The sequence below is a fragment of the Colobus angolensis genome, unplaced genomic scaffold, assembly GCF_000951035.1.
Source record: "Colobus angolensis palliatus isolate OR3802 unplaced genomic scaffold, Cang.pa_1.0 Scaffold131, whole genome shotgun sequence".
In the NCBI taxonomy this organism is placed as follows: Eukaryota; Metazoa; Chordata; class Mammalia; order Primates; family Cercopithecidae; genus Colobus; species Colobus angolensis.
Window position 1 is genome coordinate 2002117 of NW_012114364.1, and position 24730 is coordinate 2026846.

At 39.9% G+C, this 24730-nt stretch overlaps 1 protein-coding gene across 3 annotated transcripts in view; it reads left to right on the forward strand.

Annotated features, from left to right (window-relative positions):
* Nucleotides 1-24730, forward strand: part of TMTC1 (transmembrane and tetratricopeptide repeat containing 1) — a 301112-nt gene that overhangs the window by 216211 nt on the left and 60171 nt on the right. For all 3 annotated transcript variants that reach the window (XM_011934100.1, XM_011934099.1, XM_011934097.1), the window contains 2 exons: nucleotides 3851-3964; nucleotides 18899-19042. In XM_011934100.1, the coding sequence (XP_011789490.1) occupies nucleotides 3851-3964; nucleotides 18899-19042 (258 nt within the window). The remainder of the gene's footprint in view (nucleotides 1-3850; nucleotides 3965-18898; nucleotides 19043-24730) is intronic.

Here is a 24730-nt window from a genome sequence, read left to right on the forward strand (position 1 = left end):
GGGTGCAGCACACCAACATGGCACAAGTATACATTGAGATCACTTGGACTCGGGAAGGGGAACATCACACACTGGGGCCTATCATGGGGAGGGGGGAGGGGGGAGGGATTGCATTGGGAGTTATTCTTGATGTAAATCACAAATTGATGGGTGCTGACGAGTTGATGGGTGCAGCACACCAACATGGCACAAGTATACATATGTAACAAATCTGCACGTTATGCACATGTACCCTAGAACTTAAAGTATAATTAAAAGAAAAAAAGAAATTAAAAATAGAATTACCATGTGACCCAGCAATCCTTCCTCTGGGTGTTTACCCAAAGGAAATGAAATAGGTATCTCAAAGAGATATCTGCACTCCCATGTTCATGTGGTGCGTTTTAAATCTCTGAAGCAGCTGTAAATGTGTGGTCTGCTGCTTTCAGATGATCTGTTTCTTTTGGCTCTTCTCTAGCTTCACAGGTGACCATCAGATCCCTCCTCCGGAGAGGTCCTCAAGCTCCCGGACAGTAGGTTTTAGTGGGGCAGACTTTGCTTGGTCCTCAGAGGCTGTTATTTCAATAAAAACTCAACAAAAGTTGAAGTAGGGGTTGTGCCCATACAAAACGAGGAAGTATTCTCTAACGTATTTCTCCAACAGGCTTTAACACATTATATGGAATTTTCCCATTAATCTGAGCTTTAAATTAAAAATTAAATCTAAATATGTAATCTGAGAGAGTTAATGCATTAAAGTACAACTGCCCAGAAACTAGGTTCTCATCCCGAAGTCCTTCCTCTCTCTCATCAGTTGTCTTCCTGTCTCATTTAATGCAAATAAGTTGCAGGAATTTTTTTTCCAAATAGCCTTCAAACCCATCTGTCTATATTTTATCATTCCCCGTACCACCTTCCTTCAGGCGAAGGAAGAGAAACTCTAGAACCAAACTCCTCGGGTGTCTGTCCCATCCCTGCCACTTGCCAGCTGTGTGATCTTGTGGACATTGTTTCTGAAGCAGCTACAAAGGACAAAACAACCCCTTCCTGCTCCCACCCCTCCTCGTATCATCTTCAAATTGTTGATATCACCCCAGGCAGATGGGCCCCAAGGTAGACAAGCACCAGGCAGAAAGTAAACCCTGTAGGCACAGTCACTCAGTGGCATTTGGACAGCCTTACTCTTGCTGCTGGCCCTCCCTCATGGTTAAGAACTTGGGCTTTGGTAATTGATATGGACTGAATGTTTGCATCCCTGCAAATTTGTGTACTGAAGCTGTAACCTCCAGTTTCACTGTATCTGGATATAGGGCCTGTGAGGAAGTGATGAGGGTTAAATGTGGTCACACGGGTGAGGCCCTAATCCAGGAGGGTTGATGCCCATATACAACAAGGAAGAGGCACCAGAGCTTTCTCTGTGTGCACACACCGAGGAACACCATATGGGTCATACGTAGAGTGTGACCATCTGTGAGACAGGAAGAGAACCCTCATCAGAAACTGAATCAGCCGTAACTTTGATCTTGAACTTCTAGCCTCCAGAATTGTGAGAAATAAATGTCTGTTGTTTAAGCCACCCAGTCTATGGGTTTTGTGTTTGTTATGGCAGCCTGAGCAGACCAGTACAGTGACCATTTAAGCAAGGTTTATAATGGCTTTGAGAAAAGCCTCATTTTCTTATCTGTAGAATAATTACACCTGCATTAAAAAAAAAAAAAAAAAAAAAAAACTGGCCCAGGCTTAGTATAGGGTAAAGTTAATTTCCAAGAAAACTTATTGGTAGGGAGGCCAGTCTATAGTGATCCTTTTTGTAATGATTTATTTTGGTAGACAATCTCAATTTAAAAAAAAAAAAAAAGAAGAAGAAGGAAATCTGTAAGTGAATTAATGATTGGAGGAAGGAAAAAACTGAATCGACATGAACATGCAGGACTATTCCCCAGAGAATCAACCATCACCTTGTCCTGCCACCTGCCACCTCTGCTTCCTGGATATCTCCTGATTCCTTCTGTTCCTCCCTATGGCCCCTGCTGAAATTCTGACTATTTTCTTTCTCTCATCTTCTCTCTGCTCCACTCCTATCCCCTGCCTTTCCCCTTCCTCCCTTTCCCTCTCCTCTCCTCTCTGAGGTTCCTCAGCAGCCCCGGAGGAGGTCTCCATGCACTGCAGCCAGAAGACCGCTCAGTTCTTCTCATTTGCTACCCTTTCCCTCACTTCTCTGTTGGAGACTCTGCACTGATGCTCTGCTGCTCTTCAGATAACTCCCCAAGAAGTCTCCAGCGCGACTCACAGGGCCTATTAGATTCTCTCCACTCTAGGACTTAGCATGATCCAGCCACTCTGAATTTCTTCCAGTCCCCCAGAAGCCCCAGGCTCTGTTTTCTCGGGGGCGTCTGCGTAGGACATCCTGCTGCCTTTTCCTCCAGAGGCTAATTTCATTTCTTCTTATCCTTAAAGTCTCAGCTTCACCTTCACTGCCTTCTGGAAGCCTCATCTGATCCCATTCGGGGATAAGCATGCTGTGCTTCCTTGATACCCTGCTCACCTATTGTTACATGTCATTTTGTAATCCCCTCCTCCTACTTCTTCACCCTCATAAGCTCCCTGAGGGCTGGGACTCTAACCATATTGTATCCCCGGCACCTGGCACAGTGTGGGGTACTGAAGAGACTCTAGGTAGATGATAAACAACTGTACCATTTACTTCAGCTTAGAGAAATGCTTGCAAACTGATTTCATCAAACCATCTCACTTCTGGAAGTTACCCTTTTTAATGATTCTGCTTGGGCCTACATTAACTGTTGCCTTTTTTCCACCACTTCCGTTCATGCAGATTATATGAGGGCCTGGCATGTCATAATTATCTCAAATAAGCCTGACTTTATCACCCTCCATTGTTGAGTAACTAAGGACCTTTCTGAGTCCCCATGTACACTCCCAGATCTGGAATGTGTTTTCCTTTCAATACAGTTCACCCCTGAGAACTGTGCCATACCAAGGAGGAAGCGATGACCTTGTAGATGGGAGGGGAGCTAGAGAGAGTCTCACACTAACCAGTTGCATGGGTTTCTACATTGAAGGAAACGAGAATGGTGGGAAAGAATAAAGAGAAAGAAGAGAGAGAATAGAGGACACTGCATGTTACATCTCATGTTTTGTGGAGCAGGTTGTTGTTATGAGCTATTCTCATTTTATGAAAATCATTAAATATTTGTTTTCCTCTGGTTCTTTATTGTGCACTCAGAGATCACTTAGGGTATTTCATCAAATCTCCATGAAAAAGAAGCCTACTCCAGAGACAGATGCAATAGGAAGAAAGGGCTGGCCCAGTGCTGCAATTCTCCCTAGAAGGAAAAGCATTTGTAATCAGCCTCGGCAGGGCCTGTCTGTGCAGCAGCTCCAGTGTGGGTGCATCTGCCCCTGCACCACAAATTAGGAAAGCGAGATTGATCTGTTAATTGCAAAGCTGTGTGTGTCCCATGTTGTACAATGTGCTCTCAGGTATACCATTGGACCCTCTTATACTCCCCAAGAAAAGCCTCAGGAAGAGCGACAGAGCCTTACCCAGGCTCCAGCTGTGTCTCTGGCACAACAAAGGCCCTATGTTTATAGGCTAAGGGCGTTTTGTTCATACACAGTTAGCATGCTTGTTCAGCTATATATGACACTATACTGCCTCCATTGTTTTCTATAGAAAACAACATTTAGTAATTATATAATTCATAAATTTTGGAAGCCTTGTTTTAGGCTACAATGCCTTGTTTTAGAACACAATGGACATTTCAAATACAGGTTCATGAAACTGAGTAAAACATAAAGGAATCTGACAATGATATTCTTTGTTGCTTTTTAAAAAATTTATTCATTTTAGGTCTGGAGTTCAAACTCTGCCCCACAATGCCAAGGTTCACTACAACTATGCCAATTTCCTGAAGGACCAAGGTCGGAACAAGGAAGCGATCTACCACTACAGAACAGCTCTCAAGTAAGCACCATATAGGGAGGGTGATGGCCTTTGTGCTTTAAAGACCATTGTTTATTTCACTTGGCCCTCCCAGTATATGGAGGGGGAGTTTGTTTCTCTTGACAGTAAACTGATCCTTGGAAGTGGGGTAGCTCTTGGACTCTGAGTCTTTTGGCTCAGTGTTCAAGTCTGCTATTAATGCAATAACTCTACTTTGCATCTAAGTCTTGGTGTTTTCTTGTAAAACTTTTCATTGCTATCCATTACACAATGAACTGACAGTTGAATATATACATGCTAACAAGAGTTGGTTGTCAAAAACTTACTGGTAAGTTCTCATGGTATTTATTGTAATGAATTTTAATCGTATGCATATAGAAAGCCCTAGACATCCCATGCCTGAAAGTATTTCCATGAAGACATTTGAGTATAGAAATTAAATGCCCTGAAAGTTGTATTAAACAGAAAGAAAATGATAAGACAGTTGATTACCATATTGGGGATACGTTAGTTTTTTTTGTGTGTGTGTGTGTGTGTGTGTGTGTATTAACATTCTCCTTTTAGTCTCCCAATGGAAGAGAAAATACTAAACATATCCTTAGATATGGCTTCAGAAGAAACTAAAAATTTAAGTTCTGCCTTACTAGCAGCAATCTACTAGTATCAGAAGCAGAAGTACCCAACTAGCCAGTCGGAAGTACACAACCAGCCAGTTATAGTTGCCTGGCAAGCTCCAATTATAGGCAAAATAAAGCAAGGTTAATCCTCTCTTTTATTAAATACTATGGTGCTCACAGAAGCCTTTAAAGATGTTTTCATGCCTCTACAGATTGACTGCCTACATTTGGTTGAATTTTCTGACGGTTTCACTTTGGGATATGCTTAAAGTACATCTACCAACCAAATCATGCATTTCACTGAAGTGTCTACTTGGATTGTCTCAAGGCTTATTTTGACAGTGTCATTGTTATATTTACACAAGCATATTGCTTATCAATCAAAATCCTTTAGACTTTAGGACCTGTTACTTAATATTTAACATGACAAATATGGCAGAAGTTGGTTTTGTTTGTGTGTATGTGTGTGTGTGTGTGTGTGTGTGTTTTTAGACAGAGTCTTGCTCTGTCACCTAGGCTGGAGCACAGTGGCATGATCTTGGCTCACTGAAAACTCCACCTCCCAGGTTCAAGTGATTCTCCTGCCTCAGCATCCCAAGTAGCTGGGATTACAGACATGCACCATCACGCTCAGCTAATTTTTGTATTTTTATTAGAGACCAGGTTTCACCATGTTGACCAGGCTAGCCTTGAACTCCTGACCTCAAGTGATCCACCCACCTCAGCCTCCTAAGGTGCTGAGATTACAGGCGTGAGTCTCCAAACCCAGCCTAATATGCAGAAGTTTTAAACCATACATATCAAGTTTGCTATCAATTATTTTCCCAAATATTACAAGAAATATAAGTTCCAGAGGAATAACTGTATCAAAGCTTTTTGTTGAAGCAGTTTTTTATTACAGAATAGAAGGTTGTTTTTAAGATTTAATCAATAATTCTATTCTTTCATCAGAAGACAGTTTCCAAAATATTCATAATGCTTATCTCTGGTGGGTGAGATTATAGATTAATTTTTTCCTTTATAATTTCTTGTGTGTTCCAGGTGTTCCACAATGATTATTCCTTTTGCAATGAGGAAATGTCATTTTTTAAAAGGCATATTCCTTCAAGGGTACATAAAAGTATATTTTGGCTTTAATAATTAATTAATATTTATCAATTTTAGATGGCATTCTTGAAGGGAGGAAAAGGGCAGTAAGTTTGCCTGAAACTTACATGGTTGGTAGGAAGTGTATCAGTATCTTTTTAATTGGTTTTGTTATAACAGACTATTTTCTTTCAACTTCAAAAAGAAAAATAAGGCAGACCCTCAGGCACAGCTTGGAGCAAAAGTATAAATTAAACAAAATTCTCTGGCAGTTGATTTTGTAGAATTATAGTAGCTGGTTGGGTACTTCCGTTTCTTTGCTGTGAAACAATACAAATAAATGTTTGCTTCAGCAACTGTGCTTCTGGAAGAAATATGTCCCTTAAGACATGGGGAAAAATGATTAAAGCTATAAATATATTACATATAGTAATTAGTGAAACAGTTTATGCTCTCAAACTGGATTCAAAATACTTCTGGTTAAAAATATCATTTTCGTGTGGATACCTCTGTGGTGAATTTTCAACGGATCTGGGTATTTTTATTGTTGTTGTTGTTGTTGTTGTTTTTAAGAAATAGATTGTCACTCTTTGTGTTAGAGGGAAAAGGAAAATACCAGAGCTATTCATCATTTTGATGATTATTTATCCTTGGTGACTGGAAGATTGCCCTTATTTTGCTGTTGCGATTTCTTTGTGGAAGTTGCTGAGACAGGGATTCCTCTCCCTCCCAGCTGCTCCACCTCTACTTCAACTTTAGAGTATCTGATGTTTTTCATATTTGCACACAGCAAGAAAGAGGGTGATTAGGGAAATGCAAGGTTAAAGGCGCTATTATCTGAAATCAATTCCAGCAATTATCCATTAGTGTTGTAATGACTGAATAGATCTCAAAGGCAATGGTGAAATTAATCATAAGGGTTGTACCTATACCAGTCTTTTTTTGGCTGGCTTACGATGCTGAAAATAGCACTATAATAAGTTAGTAATTATGTATGACATGAATATTCTGCTTCTTTTAATTTTTTTTATTTTTTGAATAATGTGGAAGTACCACTGACTTCTCCTTCCTCTTTACCTCATTTATAATATTTCTGTAGTACAAGGGAAATCTCCCCTGGAAAATATTGCATCTAAGGTCATGTATTCAGTTTAAGATTCAAATTATCAAAGAAAAATGTCAAAACCCTTTTCTTAAATCCTCAACAAACACCAAGTGTTAGCTTTGCTTTGCTGTGGGGGCAGTTCTCACATTTATAACTCCTGCAATAATATAAAGCTTGGGATTATCTATGTTGGAGATTCAGAAAACCACTGGCAGATCTGCCATAGGCCTCCAGAGCTCTCTGACCATTCAGTTACCCTGGAGAAGGTTTCTAACATTCTACCTTGTGTGATGGGAGTAGAAAGTCCAGAGACCACGCAGCAAGTCAGCCCTTCCTACACTAAACTCCCAAGAAATGCCTCAGCTAATAAGCCCCAAAAGAGAAATAGTGATTCTCCTTGAATAAAGGCAAGATATTGATGTGTACTTGGCCACGTGTGTACTTTGTCAAATAGCTTAAAAAGTCGGCTAAAAATAGAGAATCATAAAACAAATTAAGCAAACTCTTGAATATTTTATTTAACACTGAAATTTCAAATGTACATCCATTCACCAATCTTCTGATGTCAAATCAAATCCTTCTCTTTGAGTAAGAATCTTCTAATTAGAATCTGCAAAAACCACCTCCTAATTCATTGCTATGAGTCTCAGTTTTGATATTTAAAATTGGAAGAAAAATTTAAAGAGATTTGCAACTTAATTTGAGTAGACTGAGATTTTTCTAATTTTTCTTCTCCAGTCTTTCACAATTATTTTACATCTAATTCAGCAGTGATTTTTTGAACATCTTTCCTTTTTGAGCATTTTCAAAGCATTTACTTATTTTCTATAGAAATAATTCCTTTTCACACTTAAATTTTATCAGTTTGCAAGACCAAGCTCTTTTCTCCTAGTGTAACTAAATTTTGTTTAGTGCTTTTAATGCTCCTATACAAAAGAAATCTTCACTCACTATTTAGTTGCCTAACACATGGGAAGGGATAGAACTAAAATCTTTCTGATTAGAATGTTTAATGCATAACATAGAGACTTGTTATGATAATAGTGCCTATTGATATAATTCTTTGTATTCCCTCCCATGTGGATCACAGGAACTTTGTAAGGACATTGCATTAGACTGCAAGACGTGTATGTAGAAAAAGAAAGTGATAAAAGATTGAATACTGAAGAGACACCGTATCATTAGAGTCTAAAGAAATCTACCCATGTCTAATTAACCAATGTTTGCTGATACCTTGAGTATATCAGTAAGACTACTTTGTTATAATTCCTTTTAATAATATAATTTATAAAACTATTTTCTGTCATCTTCAAACAGAAAAAAATAAAGCAGACCCTAAGGCATAGCTTGGGGTGAAGTCTGAACATGTTTAAAAAATCAGGAGTCAATGAGTATTTTAAAAAGTCCTTCACATAGCCTATTTTAGGTGAACATTTAAGATAACTCTCTCATGACCACAGGTGGACTTGGATACCAGCTGCCATGTATTTCTGGAAGGAATGAAAACTTCAATTACCAATTTTTAGCCAGGTTTAACAAGTGGAGATGTGTTCTTCAGCTGATATGGTATTTTCATGTATAAAAGCTCAAATATGCTTTCTAATATCACAAGTAGACACAAAATTATGTTTGTTACTTCTTGTTGATGAAATTATATTCTCACTATATATATGCTGTGTTAATTAAATCTGGCAGTTTTATTCATAAGCTCAGGAAATTAAACATTATTTCATTTAGAAAAAAAGAACAACAGAATTTAAGTCACATTGTGGCCATACTTATGAACTGAATTTCAAAATGAAATCTCCATAATTTATTTTCAGAGAAGTTTCACTTTCTCTGGCTATCTTAGATCACTTTTTCATCTTAAAAACTCTCTTGTATATGGGTCCCCAGAAAACAGAATCCAAGGCAAAGATTTACAAGCAGGAAGTTTATTAAGGAGCACCCTCAGGAACATCAGGGCAGCAGGAGAGAGGAGATGTTGAGTAGAACGCAGTTCCAACAGAGGCCTCGGCTGATCCCATGGGGAGCTCTGGAACTGGGATGTCGCCTTAGAGATGTCATGAATGGAGGCAAGAGATTTATCTTTAAGCCCCTGTTTCAACCACTCGCTGTATCCGGGATGGGAGTGTAGCCTTGGGAAGGCAACTCCCCGAGGCTGAGAGCAATGCCCAGAGAGGAGCTGGATTCTGAGCTGCCAGCAGCCAACACTCCTAGCAGCCGGGAGAATATGCACTTCAGCCTCGATGGGGAACTTCACACCAGCTGTGATTTCTTGTATAAGTAAATATGGCAGGTTTAGCAAAATAGGGTTGAGATTTTCTGTTAAAAATGAGAATAGTGATGCTGCCTACCTCATAGGGTTGGAGGATTACCAGATAATTCATATAAAAGACTTAAGCAATATCCTTAAGCAATGAGGGCAATGACAGTCTCAGTAAATGTGACTAACACACAGAATCCAACCACCTCCTTCCACCTCCACTGTCCCACGGCCTCTCACCTGGACTGCAGCAATATGCTCCTAATTGGTGTCGTGGTTTTCAACTTTGCCCTGCTTCCCTTCAGTCTGTTCTCAATAGAGCAGCCTCGGGGATCTTCAGTGGGGTGGCCCAGCACTTTGGGAGGTTGAGATGGGTGGATCACATGAGGTCAGGAGTTCAAGACCAGCCCCACTGGAGCCCCACTCACAGCAGTCTGGAGCTCAGAAGGCTCCAGCTGCCCCACCTCACTCACAGGGAAAGTGGGAGGCCCTGCAGCAGCCTCCATGCTCGCCTTGCACCGCCTGCCACCTTACTTCCATGACCCACCTCCTGCTCTTCTTCTTGCTTACTCAGCTCCAGCCACACTGGGCTGCAGGCACATGCATGCCAGCCACGTCACCTTCCTGTTTCAGGGGTTCTGCATTCTGCTGTCTTCTCCCAGAACCCTTTCCCACTTACCTCAATGGCTGCCTTCCTCACACCCTTCAGCACTCCTCATATGTGTCATTGGCTTCTCCATCAGGCCCCCCGGGCCACCCCACTGAAGACTGCAAATACCACCAGCATCCCCTGTTCCCCCTCTTAGTTTCATTTTTCTGCATTTATCACCCTCCACTATACTCACCTATCATTTTGTTAATTGTCTGTGTCCCTCCTCTACCTAGTAAACCGCATGAAAGCAGAAATCTTTGTCCTTATCCCCAGCATGGAGGAGAGTGCCAGGAACATGGCACTGAGTAAATATTTGTTGAATGGAACAATGCTACATATAAACTTCTTTATACTGTGGTTTTTTTGTGTTTGTTTTTTGAGACAGAGTCTCGCTCCTGTTGCCCAGGCTGGAGTGCAGTGGTACAATCTCAGCTCACTGCAGCCTCTGCCTCCTGGGTACAAGCAATTCTCCTGCCTCAGCCTCCCAAGTAACTGAGATTACAGGCACCTGCCACCGCACCTGGCTAATTTTTGAATTTTTAGTAGAGACAAGGTTTCACCATGTTGGCCAGGCTGGTCTTGAACTCCTGACTTCATGTGATCCACCTATCTCGACCTCCCAAAGTGCTGGGGTTACAGGCGTGAGCCACTCCACCCAGCTTTATGCTGTGTTTTTAAAGTATGTGAATTACCTAGAATGTTTTAAAAGGTAACTGAGGTATAATGTAAAACCTAAACGCCATCAATAGCAGAAGACCCTAAATTACTTCTATCTTTTCCTCTTCCTGGGTGCTAGGTTGGCAAGGGGTAGACTTGTGATGGATAATTTCATGTCAACTTGGATGGCCATGATACGCACATATTTGGTAAAACATTATTCTAGATGTTCCTACAAAGGTACTTCTTGGATGAGATTAACATTTAAATAAGTAGACTTTGAGTAAAGCAGATTATCCTCCAGAATGTGGGTAGGCCTCATCCATCCTGTTGAAGGACTTAACAGAAAAAGACAGACTCCCCTGGAAGGAGAGGAAATCCTGCCCACAGACTGCCGACTGCCTTCTGGATTCTAACTGCAGTTCTTCCCTGGGTCCCCAGCCTGCCAGCCTACCCTGCAGATTTTGGACTTGCCAGCCTCCACAATCATGAGAGCCAGTTCCTTAAGATAAGTGTCTCCCTAAATATACACATCCTGTTGCTTCTGTTTCTGTGGAGAACCCTAATTCAGCTTTTCCTCTTTTACTGCCCTGCTGGTTTTTCAACCCTAAGGCTGATCTGTTCTTTTCTGCTCGAGGTTCCATGATTTCTAATTTCTCAGAGCTTATTGATAATCCTCTGTTTAAATCCTTTGCTTCCTTCCCTTCACCTGGCACTTTTCCATTAATATTTAAATATTCTCGAATTGCTCCTACCATCAAACCAACCAACCAGCGGCTCTGCATCTCTTGTTTCCCTCCTCCTGCCATTCGTCTGTGTGCTTCCTTATCTCCTTCCTGCCTTTCAAGTGTCAAAATTTCCCAGAAAGTTGCAATATCTTCCTCATTTTATCTCATTACTCACTCAACTACATTCTGGCATCAGCTCCCTCCCCACCCTTGAAACTGCTCTCCCCAAGGTCACCAGCTGCCTCCATGCAGATAAATCCAATGGACCGTGCTTGGGCATCCAATTACCTAACTCTCAGTAGCATTTGAATTTGATGACCACTCCTTCCTCCTTAAAGTCATTCTTTTTTAGCATCTGTGACACCATGCTGTCTTGCTTTTTCCCGCTCTTTCTTTAGACTGTCCTGCCTCCACCAACCCTTAATGGAAGAGTTCTCAGGACCGTCTCCTCCTTCCCTACACCTTGTTCTCTTCTCAATCGTTGCTTTCTAAGGGGTTTCTTCAGTCCCAAAGGCTTCAGTTACCATCTTGTATATGCTAGTTGACCTTCAAATCTATGACTTTACCATTATCATTCCCCTGATGATCAGAGCCATCTACCCAGTTGGACATTTTCACGAACCGCCCTCTGCACCTCAAACTCAACTGGTCATCTTCTACCCAAAACCTGCCCCTTGTCCTTTATTTTCTTCCTTTCCATTCTCTGCTTTAGCCAGAATAAAATCCTTTCAGTTTCTCAAGTTCTGTTTGGTTTTGCTTTCTCTCCTTGGAACCCTTTCCTTCCTCTTCCTGCTCTTACCCCTCCCTTGCGCTCCCAGTCCCCTTTATTGCTGCCCCTCCCAGTAAAGCATCATCTCTCCTGGAAAAACCTTGGTGAATGTCTCAGGCACCTCTCATTTGCCCTCCTCCTATATGCTCCTGTCAGCTCCTGCTCAGCTTTACTGCTCTGTCTGCTCTCCTTACAGAGCATTAGAGTCCATTGGTTTTCCTGTCTCTCTTCTACCACAGGGCACTCTTGAGGGCAAGGACAACTTTCTCTTTACTGCTCTGTGCCCTTAGCAAACAACCTGGCACATTGTACATGCTTAATACGTGCTTGTGAAAAGAAAGACTGGACAAACATAATGCATAAAATCTCTCACAGTTCTCTTAGAGTCAGAGAACAACTCCATAAAGACAAACAGTGTTTCTCAATGACAGAGCTCTTGATATTTTGCAGAACAACTTTTCTTTATGCAGAACTGTCCTATGCATTGCAAGATGTTTCACAGCCCTAGCTCCTGCCCATTATATATCAGGAGTAATACCCAGTTCCTGTGGTGGATATTGAAAATGTGCCCACTCTCCTCCCCACTCCTCTTGATCTCCTTACATGGCAGTTATTAATTAGGAATACGAACATACTTTTCCTACATACACCATTGTCTCTTCTCTGAGATAATCCATCAACCAGAGTGCACTCATGCTAGGAAGTGTTAGTGGAACAAGGATCCCAGGTGCACATTGATCTGTCACACAGGAACCACATAGGATTTTGAATGTCCTTATAACCTTGGATATAGCTTTTTCAATTACACGTGTCTGGAGTTCCATTTGGTCTTGAGCATATCGGAAAAACTTGGAGAAAATTGCTCTGGTGCCTATGGGGATCATTTGCTTCAGATGATGAAGGATTGACAGACTTTGGAGGGAGTGCTTGACAAAGAACATTCCCACATTCTTAAAATGGAGAGGGTTACTTGCCCTTCACATCTGAGAACTCTCAGTATAAGAGAAACAGATGGACACAGAATGACTTGAGTGTTCACTAGGTTAGCGATGAAGAAATAATGGATGTAATTTTGACTGATGGGAGCAAGTTGAAAGCTATCAGCAACAGTGAAGCAAGTGTTTTTTCTGAGGATGAAAAATCCATGTGAGGAAGGAGAACTGGCTGCTTCAGCCTGGCATGTGTTCATCAGGGCTACAGAGGGAGCCAGTCAAACCACCCAGAGGTCCTGCAGCTAACCCCAAAATATTAAATGCATGTAGTGTAACAGGTATGATGATGGATATTTTTATATCCACCATCTCATTTGTTCACATAGAAGCCCATTTATTCACAGAGAAGGTCAATATGTTATTAAGCTTACTTTTTTAGAGAAAGCAACTAAAGCACAGACATAAATTCAAAATCACATAGCTGGAATGCCTCTCATGGCTTCTGACTCCAAATCCAGTTATTTTTCCACTCCACCAAAGCAGTTTCCTATCTATCCTGCCACAAAAACCAAAGTTCACCCCAAGCCTCTGAGAAAGGTTAATTATGTTCACCATTTCTATTTAAAGGAATAGAGAAATACTTAATTCAGAAAACTTCCCAACCTCTAGCAGTAAATTCTGAGGAATCAGGTTCAGCCATTTAAAATGATTCATTTCCTATGGGCACTCGAGAGCCATGGCTTTACTCTGCATAGTCTTGGAAAACTGACTGGGAGGAGCCCTTCTACATTACTATTGGAGGTCATCCATTGTGCAAGGTCAGATGATTTAGCTGGCCCCTCTTGAAGAGTGCGTCACATTTCCCTGAACTGCAGTTGAGGCTTTTCCCCAAGGCTATCTGTAATGGATCAGAAGGAGCACAGTGCAGGATGAAAGTGGTAAAACTTATTTGCTAGGTGTTAATGGCAATTTCAAACAATTAAACAAGCAGGCTAATCAAATGATCAGTTTTACTCAAGTGCAATTTAGTAACATGATGACTTAAATTTTGCAACATAAAGGAACCATGCACTTAAAATATGCCACAGACTAATATGGTTGGAAATAATGCTGTCAACTCCTGAAATGAAGTTTATTTTGTATATTTTTCAGTCCAGTGGAATTCAGGTTTTCTGGTGGAATGTTTTTCTCAGTCATGTTTTTCTTTTGGACTCTTATTTTCTCAACAGGAAATAGAAAATAAACATCTGACCTTAGCATAGTTAACCTCAAATAAATTAATGTGTGGTATGAAAATCGGACAAGTATACACACCCTGAAAATAAATCAGGGTGTGTATACTCTGAAAGGAAATTGCAAGCTAGAGCACATCATTCAATATTATTTGAACAATGAAATGCCATATAAGGCACTCAGATAATGAAAAGTAAACAGCATTCTTAACTTTGGAATAGATTGTACAAAATTTAAAGTAAATAACTGACATAAAATTCAAAACTTGATCTTATTCGTATACAGCTTATGTCTATGGATCTTTAGGTGAGGTTAGAGCTTAAGAAGGGTAAATCAGAAAGCATGTATGTAAATCTTACACACTTACTGAGTGTGGTTAATCCCAAATAGCTTTCCACAATACTGTGCTTTTCAGAGACATCATGATTATTTTGTATGACAGAAGACAGATTTTTGCAGTGAAGATTCTGAGTAGCCAAACTTTCTGGGTATTGAGTTTATTTCACTTCTACCACTGAGAACTAGTTCCTATAAGAGCATAGCTGAGTGATTTAGCCAAAGAAACAAGAAGATGAAAAGAATTATTCCAAATGAAGCTCTAATTTATTTGCTGAATGTTGAATAACAAGTGAAGTTTGAAAACAGGTTTACAGGAGCCAGCTGCCTTCTTGACATTTAAGAACACAGGTGCTTCTGAGATGTCTTTTCTTTTCCTTTAAAAATTGGAGTTTCACTGTCTCCCAGGCTGGAGTGCAGTGATGCCACCATCGCGCCCTGCAGCCTCAAACTCTAGGCTCAAGTGACTGAGATGTCTTTTTTTATAACCTATTATTTACTTAATTTCTCCGCATTTCCCTTTCTTCAACTGTAAAATAAATAGTACGGTAATTCTACTTAAGCAATTTTGAAGGGTAAATGAGACAATGTCTGAGATAGCACTTTAAAAATGTAAAGTACCATTTACACATCCTGGGTCCTCTGGAACTCATTTTCTTTTGTTCCTGCCTTCTATTTTTTGCTTAGACAAGTGTTCCTTCCCAGGAACTTTCTCCTATTAACGTGTTGACATTCATTCTTCAGAGATGAGATGAGAGGAATAATGTCCTTGACTGCCTAATCTATTAATTCTACTTGAGGAAATGTCACTAGATAAAAATTAAGAACCCCTAAAATGCTTAAATGGATATTGTTTATCCAGAAACTAAACTACCCACTACTTGAACACAAATTTTTCTTCACCTCATAGAACCACATCTCTATATGTACGTGTTTTTTATTTTTATTTTTATTTTTTGGTAGAGACAGGGTTTCGCCATGTTGCCCAGGCTGGTCTCAAACTCCTGAGTTCAAGCGATCTGTCGGCCCGGACCTCCCAAAGTGCTGGGATTACAGGCATGAGCCACCTCACCCGGCCCCATACATTTCTTTTTTAGTGAGGAAATAATGAGCTTCTTTGTACCCCAAAATAATTGGACAATATAACTCATTTTCTCTATAATAAATTTTAAAAATTGAATAAAAATAATAATAAATAGCAAAAGAATTTTCATAAACAATTCAATGTTGAAGAATACTGTGAGAAAGAAAATCCAGTGAGTGCTCTTACAAAATCAGGCCTGAAAAAATAGCCCTGAAAAATCTCCACTGCTCCACTTCAGCAAACCTTTTGTTGAGGTTTTCTGGATGGGGAAGGGAATAACCACTATCAGGACATTTGTAAAACATACCTGTAGAAGTTAAAGTCAAGATGGACTTAATTTATTCTGACAATTGATGTAGCAACGTAGACATCTCTTAAATAATTCATCTTTCCAATAGAAAATTCCCTTCCTGGAGAGATCAGGATTGAATTAGGCCCAAGTTAATTCAAACGCAAATTTATTTAAAAAGTAAACACAGAAAATAAATTTTGTCCTTGCATAGGTCTGCTGTAGAGTGTGTGTTTTAAGAAAATATTTACATCTGTATTTTTTTTTTTTTTTTAGATATTTTTTCTGACCTGGTTGTTAAGAATCCTTTTAATGAAATTCAGCTTGGTTTCATAAATAATGCAAAGCTTGCTTGTGATTAGGTGAGCCTCCTCAGATACCCAGAGAGAGAAAGGATATTAATACTAATGGCTAGCAAGCCGTTAGTATTGCCAGGAATAAGCAATAGCTACACATTTTCCAGGTGGAGAGCTTTGCTAGGTTATAGAGTCAGCGAGTCCCTGTAAATATCAGCAGTCTCCTTCCTCAAGGATTTGGGGCTCTTTGCTAACATAGAACCTCTTCCCTGACTATAGTTGGTTCCTCCTCCTGAGCATCACGTTTCTGCAGCTCCAAGTTGGTTCTTGGAGCACAAGGCATAGTAAAGGCCTTTTCTCTTATATTGCTTCTGTTTCTCTTTACTTCTCTTCTTACTATTCACTTTTGTTTTTAAGAGTTCAGGGTGGACTTGAATTCTGTTTCTGATTTGAAGGAAACAAAAGAGAAAGAGAAAGCCATTTCTGTAGTCAGTGGCCTTTGAAATACATGACTGTTCATTTAAATGGCAGCGGGGTCATGAGTGAATATAAAATTCATGGAGTTGGGCTTGCAACTTACTAGAGGTGACCGGCTGCTTGCACAGCAAACAGGCACCTTACATGGGTGATCCCATGGTGTAAGGTCTTATTGAATTTAGCCTGTCCTTTCCTTTAGTGTTTTCACCTCAGAAGTTCATTTCAAGGGCTCAGAGCCTTAAAGAAATAAGAAAAAGAGAAAGTCTTAAGAAATTATCTCCTCTAAGAAAAAGGAAGACACATATCCAAGATATGCTTTCTGTTACTGCCTGTTGTAAAGGAAATAAGGAGTATGGAAATTGACCTCATCACATGCACTGGACAACCCTTAAATCTTTTGATAGTTACAGTGCTTTGCTGAACATACAAAGCAAACAAAAACCAAAGCTTCTTTAGAAGAATTCGAGTCCTGGCTGTGATGTGCTCAGCAACCACTTCCAAAGTCATTCTTAGACACAGGCTTCGCAGGACACTTTTCTGGACATAGAGTGAAGGAACAGGTACAGAAACATATTTCGCCCTCATCATAGCCTCATATCTTCTAAAGGCATCTCAGAGAGAGCACCAAGCGCTTTTCTTTCAGGAACTGAAGTTGGATGTGATGGGGCCAGTATGAGAGACCCTTAAGTTGTCTGTGCTAATTAAATGTGATCAGAGAGAAGCAAACAACAGCGCATGTGCTGGGTCAGTGTGCTTTCTGCCAGACTTCCTCTAAAGATCTCTCTCCTAACAGCCTCCAAAGCTTCTTTGAATAATTAGGGCTTTCAGACTTTGGGAGGATGTAATATTCATTTGAATTGATTCTAGCCCTTGTCAGTCAAGAGGAATATTACAGAGTGCCTTCCTGGAAATATTAGTTCTGAGGGATGTTTATAGCTGCTCTGTAAGGGAGTAGGGAAGGGTCAAATAAACTTAAGAGACTCTGGGTAGAGCAAAGATTAAAAAACTGTGCAACTTGTCTTCCCTGTCCTTTTAATAGGGACCTTTTCTGTTCCAGAATTAAACTGATCTTTTTAGAAGGTACGGAAAAGGGAGCAAGCATGGCATTTTATTGTCAAGGGGCTTGACAAGTAGAGATCCTGTTTTTATTACTTGGGCATTATCTTGGCATTTCTACATTAGAAGCCAGCTCCATCGGCTTATTCAAAGTACTCTGGGTGACAAAGGTGGAACAAACCTACCAGACTGCTAACTATGTCCAGTCTGAATATATCAAAAACAATTAAATTATGGAGCTGTGTGGATTTGGCTTCTTTATAGTTTTGAGTTTAGGAAATAAATTGGTTCCCTTCCTACCTTAATCAGTATAAATTTGGTATACTGATGTCCACCTCATACTCTTTTACATTTGCTTTTGAACATTAGGAATGCTATTTTTTTGCTTTATCTTACCTTTGTTTTTTTCTTTTTTTGTCTTTAAGTGTTCTAAGTTCTTAGTATTTTCTGTCTGAGACTGTACTGGGACAGGTGGAACCAAACTGCAGTAGGAGGGGGGAAATGAGATAAAATAGAAAAAAGAGAAGAGGAGGCATTTTGGAGATTAAGTTTATTTTTATGGGGTGACATTATATATCATCCTTTCTCAGTCATGGCAGTCTTACTAATGCTCCAATCCAAAGATGTTTATGGGCCAGGTGTGGTGACTCACGCCTATAATCCCAGCACTTTGGGAGGCTGAGGCAGGCGGATCAGCTGAGGTCAGGGGTTCGAGACCGGCCCGGCCCACATGGTGAAACCCAGTCTCTACTAAAAATACAAAAAATAACTGGGAGTGGTGGCGGACACCTGTAATTCCAGCTACTTGGGAGGCTGAGGCAGGAAAATTGCTTGAACCTGGGAGGCCAGGGTTGCAGTGAGCCGAGATCGCGCCACTGCACTCCAGCCTGGGCAACAAGAGCAAAACTCCTTTTTCTTTTTTTTATTTTTTTAAGATGTTTATGAAGATTCCTCCTCAAAGGATCGCTCAGCATCTGGTATACATAGTGGATCCTGCACAGGCAGCTGGTCAGAGGCCCCACCAGGCCACAAACTCAGGCTAGAAACTTAGCACCTGAGGCAAGGAGGGTTTTCTATCACAAGAAATGGAAAGTAATCTTATTAAATGTCTTTAACCCTGGTAGATCCACATACTATTTATTCTTGTACTATTTAATAATTATTTAATTATAAATATGTGCATCCTTGTCCTAATTATATACTTTCACCTGCAAAAGTCGTTGACCAGTAAGATTGTACACAAACCATTCAAGTACAAGAATAATTCAGTGTTTCATTTTGGCTGTTTATACCTGGGGAAAAAAGAACAAGCAAATTGTGCCCAACTTAGAAGTTCCTGAACCATCACAGCTTAATATTTTTAACTTTTCAGGTTGTATCCACGCCATGCAAGTGCGCTGAACAACCTTGGAACACTGACGAGAGACACAGCAGAGGCAAAGATGTACTATCAGAGGGCTCTCCAGCTCCATCCACAGCATAACCGAGCTCTTTTCAATCTGGGGAATCTCCTCAAGTAAGTGGGACATCGATCAGGTGGCCTTGTGATTCCAAGAAACCCTTTCCTTCGCAACACTCATTTGATTGTGCTGCACTTGCCTCTTGCTGGAGCTAAGTAATTAGGGTTTTCAGACTTTGGCAGTGTGTAACATGCATCTCAGTTTCTGTTCCTTATCAGTCAAAAGCTGTATTTCCCAGAGTGTCTTTCTGGAAATAGTAGTTCTGGAAGACTTTCATAGATTGTCTCTAAAGGAGTAAGAATGGAAAAGTGTTACATGATCAGATAAATTGAGAACATGCTGAGTTAAGCAGATTGTTTATTTATGGAAAGAAGCTTTAATATGCTAATATTCTTTGTGAATTTCCAAGAAGGGACTGTGGGATAGTCATTTTTGTCTTTTCTTTGTGTGTGTGTGTGTGTGTGTGTGTGTGTGGAGGGAAGGCATTTTCCAAGACAAATATTCCATAATATACTTTGGGAAAGGCAGCATTCTCTGAAGTTATAGACAAATGGTTAACCATACTTCGACCCAGTTTGTGTTATAGGTGAGAAATAAAGTGAGGCTTGCTGGAATTAGTGGTGGGAATTAGTACTGATGACTTTGGTGCTTAGGAATAGTTCTCAGACATAACCTCTAGTGTTTGCGTTTTACTTGCTGCCCTGATAAAGGTTGATAGTGTGATTGAAGTTACTGAAGACTACAGTAAAGGGTGCTTTTGCATCTTGTGTGTTTATGAATATAGTCTAGGCATGTTGGTGATGGTCCAGACAATGATAGTAGTAATAGTGGTGGTAGTTATGGAATTTAGCTTCTAAACTTAAAAAAAAAAAAGAAAAGAAAAAAAGCAGGTTAACGAGCATCAGAAATGGAAATTTAAAAGGTAAAAATGACCAGAATTGGAGAGTAATAATATGTTTATCTAATCCACGTGGTTGCTGAATTGGTTTCCATCTCTTAGCTTCTAGAGGGCACATGTGGCTGCCTCTCTGATACCTTCAAGCTAATGGTTCACTTGGTCCTTTCTTCCTCTACCTAACAGGATTGTCTCCATTGCTGAGTAACTCAGTATGATGCGTTTTCTTCACCTTCCTTTTATTCTTTGACTCTTACAGATTCCCATAGATACTGAATCTTTTTACTAATGTACATATTAATGTACGTTTTTTTAAAATCTCATTTGAACAGAAGCCTTGGAGTGAGTTAATCACAGAACAGTCTAATGTAGTATAAACTGATAGGTGCCATCCTAGGTCTGAAGTTTTATGTGTAAGAATGGCTTTATCCACATGCCTGAACACAAAATCAAGGAAACACTACACAAAAATAAATGAATGCCAAGAAAATACAATGAAATAAAGTGAAAGAAATAAGGTAGAAGTCAGAAAACTAAATAAAATTAATTTTTCAAATTCGATAGCATTGTTAAAATTTGATAAAAACAGAATGATGAAAAACAACTGATAATGGGCTGGGCATGGTGGCTCGTGCCTGTAATCCCAGAACTTTGGGAGGCTGAGGTAGGAGGATGGCTTGAGGCCAGGAGTTCAAGACCAGCTTGGCAAACATGGTGAAACCCCATCTCTAATAACAATACAAAAATTAGCCAGGCATGGTGGCACGTGTCTGTAATCCCAGCTACTTGGGAGGCTGAGGTACAGTAATCAGTTGAACACAGGAGGCGGAGGTTGCAATGAGCCAAGATCGCACCACTGCACTGGGCGACAGAGTGAGACTCTGCCTCAAAAAAACAAGCAAACAAATAAACAAAAAAGAACAAACAAGGGCATTACATGATGATAAGGGAGCAATGCAACAAGAGGAGCTAACTATCCTAAATATACATGCACCCAATACAATAGCACCCAGATTCATAAAGCAAATTCTTAGAGACCTACAAAGAGACTTAGACTCCCACACAATAACAGTGGGAGACTTTAACACCCCACCATCAATATTAGACAGATCAATGAGACAGAAAATTAACAAGGATATTCAAGACTTGAACTCAGCTCTGGACCAAGTGGACCTAATAGACATCTACAGAACTCTCCACCCCAAATCAACACAATATTGATTCTGTTGATTCTTCTCAGCACCACATAGCATGTATTCTAAAATTGACCGTGTAATTGGAAGTAAAACACTCCTCAGCAAATGCAAAAGGATAGAAATCTTAACAAACAGCCTCTCAGGCCACAGTGCAACCAAATTAGAACTCAGGATTAAGAAATTCACTAAAAACTGCCCAACTACATGAAAACTGAACAGCCTGCTCCTGAATGACTACTGGGTAATAACGAAATTAAGGCAGAAATAAATAAGTTCTTTGAAACCAATGAGGATGAAGACACAACGTACTAGAATCTCTGGGACACAGCTAAAGCAGTGTTTAGAGGGAAATGTGTAGCACTAAATGCCCACAGGAGAAAGCAGGAAAGATCTAAAATCAACACCCCAACATCACAATTAAAAGAACTGAGAAGCAAGAGCAAACAAATTCAAAAGCTAGCAGAAGACAAGAAATAACTAAGATCAGAGCAGAACTGAATGAGATAGAGACATACAAAAAAAAAAAAAAAACCCTTCAAAAAATCAATGAATCCAGGAGCTGGTGTTTTGAAAAGATTAACAACATAGATAGACCACTAGTCAGATGAATAAAGAAGAAAAGAGAGAAGAATCAAATAAACACAATAAAAAATGATAAAGGGGATATCACCACTGATCCCACAGAAATACAAACTACCATCAGAGAATACTGTCAACACCTCTACACAAATAAACTAGAAAACCTAGAAGAAATGGATAAATTCCTGGAAACATACACCCTCCCAAGACTAAACCAGGAAGAAGTTGAATCCCTGAAAAGACCAGTAACAAGTTCTGAGATTGAGGCAGTAATTAATAACCTACCAACCAAAAAAAGCCCAGGACCAGACAGATTCACAGCTGGATTCTACCAGAGGTACAAAGAGGAGCTGGTACCATTCCTTCTAAAATTACTCCAAGCAATAGAAAAAGAGGGACTCCTCACTAATTGTTTTTATGAGGCCAGCATTATCTTGATACCAAAACCTGGCAGAGACACAGCAAAAAAAGAAAATTTTAGGCCAGTATTCCTGATGAACATCGATGAGAAAACCCTCAATAAAATACTGCCAAACTGAATCCAGCAGCACATTAAAAATCTTACTGCCATGATCAAGTCGATTTCATCCCTGGGATGCAAGGCTGGTTCAACATACGCAGATCAATAAAGTAATCCATCACATAAATAAAACCAATTACAAAAACCACATGATTATCTCAATAGCTGCAGAAAAGTCCTTCAATAAAATTCAACACCCCTTAATGCTAAAAACACTCAATGAGTATTGATGGAATGTTATCACAAATTAATGGAACTAGGTATTGATGGAACGTTATCTCAAAATAATAAGAGCTGTTTATGACAAACACACAGTCAATATCATACTGAATGGGCAAAAGCTGGAAGCATTCCCTTTGAAAACCAGCACAAGACAAGGATGCCCTCTCTCACCACTCCTATTCAATAGCCCTCTCTCACTACTTCTATTCAACACAATACTGGAAGTTCTGGCCAGGGCAATCAGGCAAGAGAAAGAAATAAAGTGTATTCAAATAGGAAGAGAGGAAGTTAAATTCTGTCTGTTTGCAGATGACATGATTGTATATTTAAAAAATCCCATTGTCTCAGCCCAAAAACTCCTTAAGCTGATAAGCAACTTCAGCAGTCTCAGGATACAAAATCAATGTGCAAAAATCACAAGCATTACTGTTTCTTTATTCCAGTGATAGACAAACAGAGAGCCAAATCATGAGTAAACTCCCATTCACAATTGCTACAAAGAGAATAAAATACCTAGGAATACAACTTACAAGGAATGTGAAGGACCTCTTCAAGGAGAACTACAAACCACTGCTCAAGGAAATAAGAGAGGTCACAAACAAATGGAAGAACATTCCATGCTCATGGTTAGGAAGAATCAATATTGTGAAAATGGCCATACTGCCCAAAGTAATTTACAGATTAAATGCTATTCCCATCAAGCTACCATTGACTTTCTTTGCAGAATTAGAAAAAAAAAACTACTTTAAATTTCATAGGGAACCGAAAAAGAGCCCATATAGCCAAGACAATCCTAAGCAAAAGGAACAAAGATGGAGGCATCATGCTACCTGACTTCAAACTATACTATAAGGCTGCAGTAACCAAAACAACATGGTACTGGCACCAAAACAGACATATAGACCAATGGAACAGAACAAAGGCCTCAGAAATAACACCACACATCTACAACCATCTGATCTTTGACAAAACTGACAAAAACAAGCAATGGGGAAAGGATTCCCTATTTAATAAATGCTGTTGGGAAAACTGACTGGCCACATGCAGAAAACTGAAACGGGACCCCTTCCTTACACCTTATACAAAAATGTAAGACGTAACACCTAAAACCGTAAAAACCCTAGAAGAAAACCTAGATAATAACACTCAGGACCTAGGCATTGGCAAAGACTTCATGACTAAGACACCAAAAGCAATGGCAACAAAAGCCAAAATTGACAAATGGGATCTAATTAAACTAAAGAGCTTCTGCACAGCAAAAGAAATTATCATCAGAACAAACAGACAACCTACAGAATGGGAGAAAATTTTTGCAATCTATCCATCTGACAAAGGGCTAATATCCAGAATCTACACGGAACTTAAACAAATTTACAAGAAAAAAATAAACAACCCCATCAAAAAGTGGGCAAAAGATATGAACAGACACTTCTCAAAAGAAGACGTTTATGCGGTCAACAAACATGAAAAAAAGCTCATCATCACTGGTCATTAGAGAAATGCAAATCAAAACTACAATGAGATACCATCTCATGCCAGTTAGAATGGTGATCATTAAAAAGTCAGGAAACAACAGATGCTGGAGAGAATGTGGAGAAATAAGAATGCTTTGACACTGTTGGTGGGAGTGTAAGTTAGTTCAACCATTGTGGAAGACAGTGTGGTGATTCCTCAAGGATCTAGAACCAGAAATACCATTTGACCCAGCAATCCCATTACTGGGTGTATACCCAAAGGATTATAAATCATTCTGTAAAGACACATGCACACATATGTTTATTGCAGCACTAGTCAGAATAGCAAAGACTTGGAACCAACCCTAACGCCCATCAGTGATAGACTGGATAAAGAAAATGTGGCACATATATACAATGGAATACTATGCAGCCATAAAAAAGGATGAATTCATGTCCTTTGCAGGGAGATGGATGAAGCTGGAAACCATCATTCTCAGCAAACTGACACAGGAACAGAAAACCAAACACCGCGTGTTCTCACTCATAAGTGGGAGTTGAACAATGAGAACACATGGACACAGAGAGGGGAATATTACACACTGGGGTCTGTCAGGTGATGGGGGGCAAGGGGAGGGATAGCATTAGGAGAAATACCTAATGTAGATGATGGGTTGATGGTACAGCAAACCACCATGGCATATATATAACTATTTAACAAACCTGCACATTCTGCACATGTATCCCAGAACTTAAGTATAATTTTAAAAAAAAAAGAAAGAAAGAAAGAAAAAAGAAAAAAAAAAAGTATTGGGTCTGGTGACTCCTGCCTGTAGTCCCTGCTGCTTGGGAAGCTGAGGCACAAGAATCACTTGGGC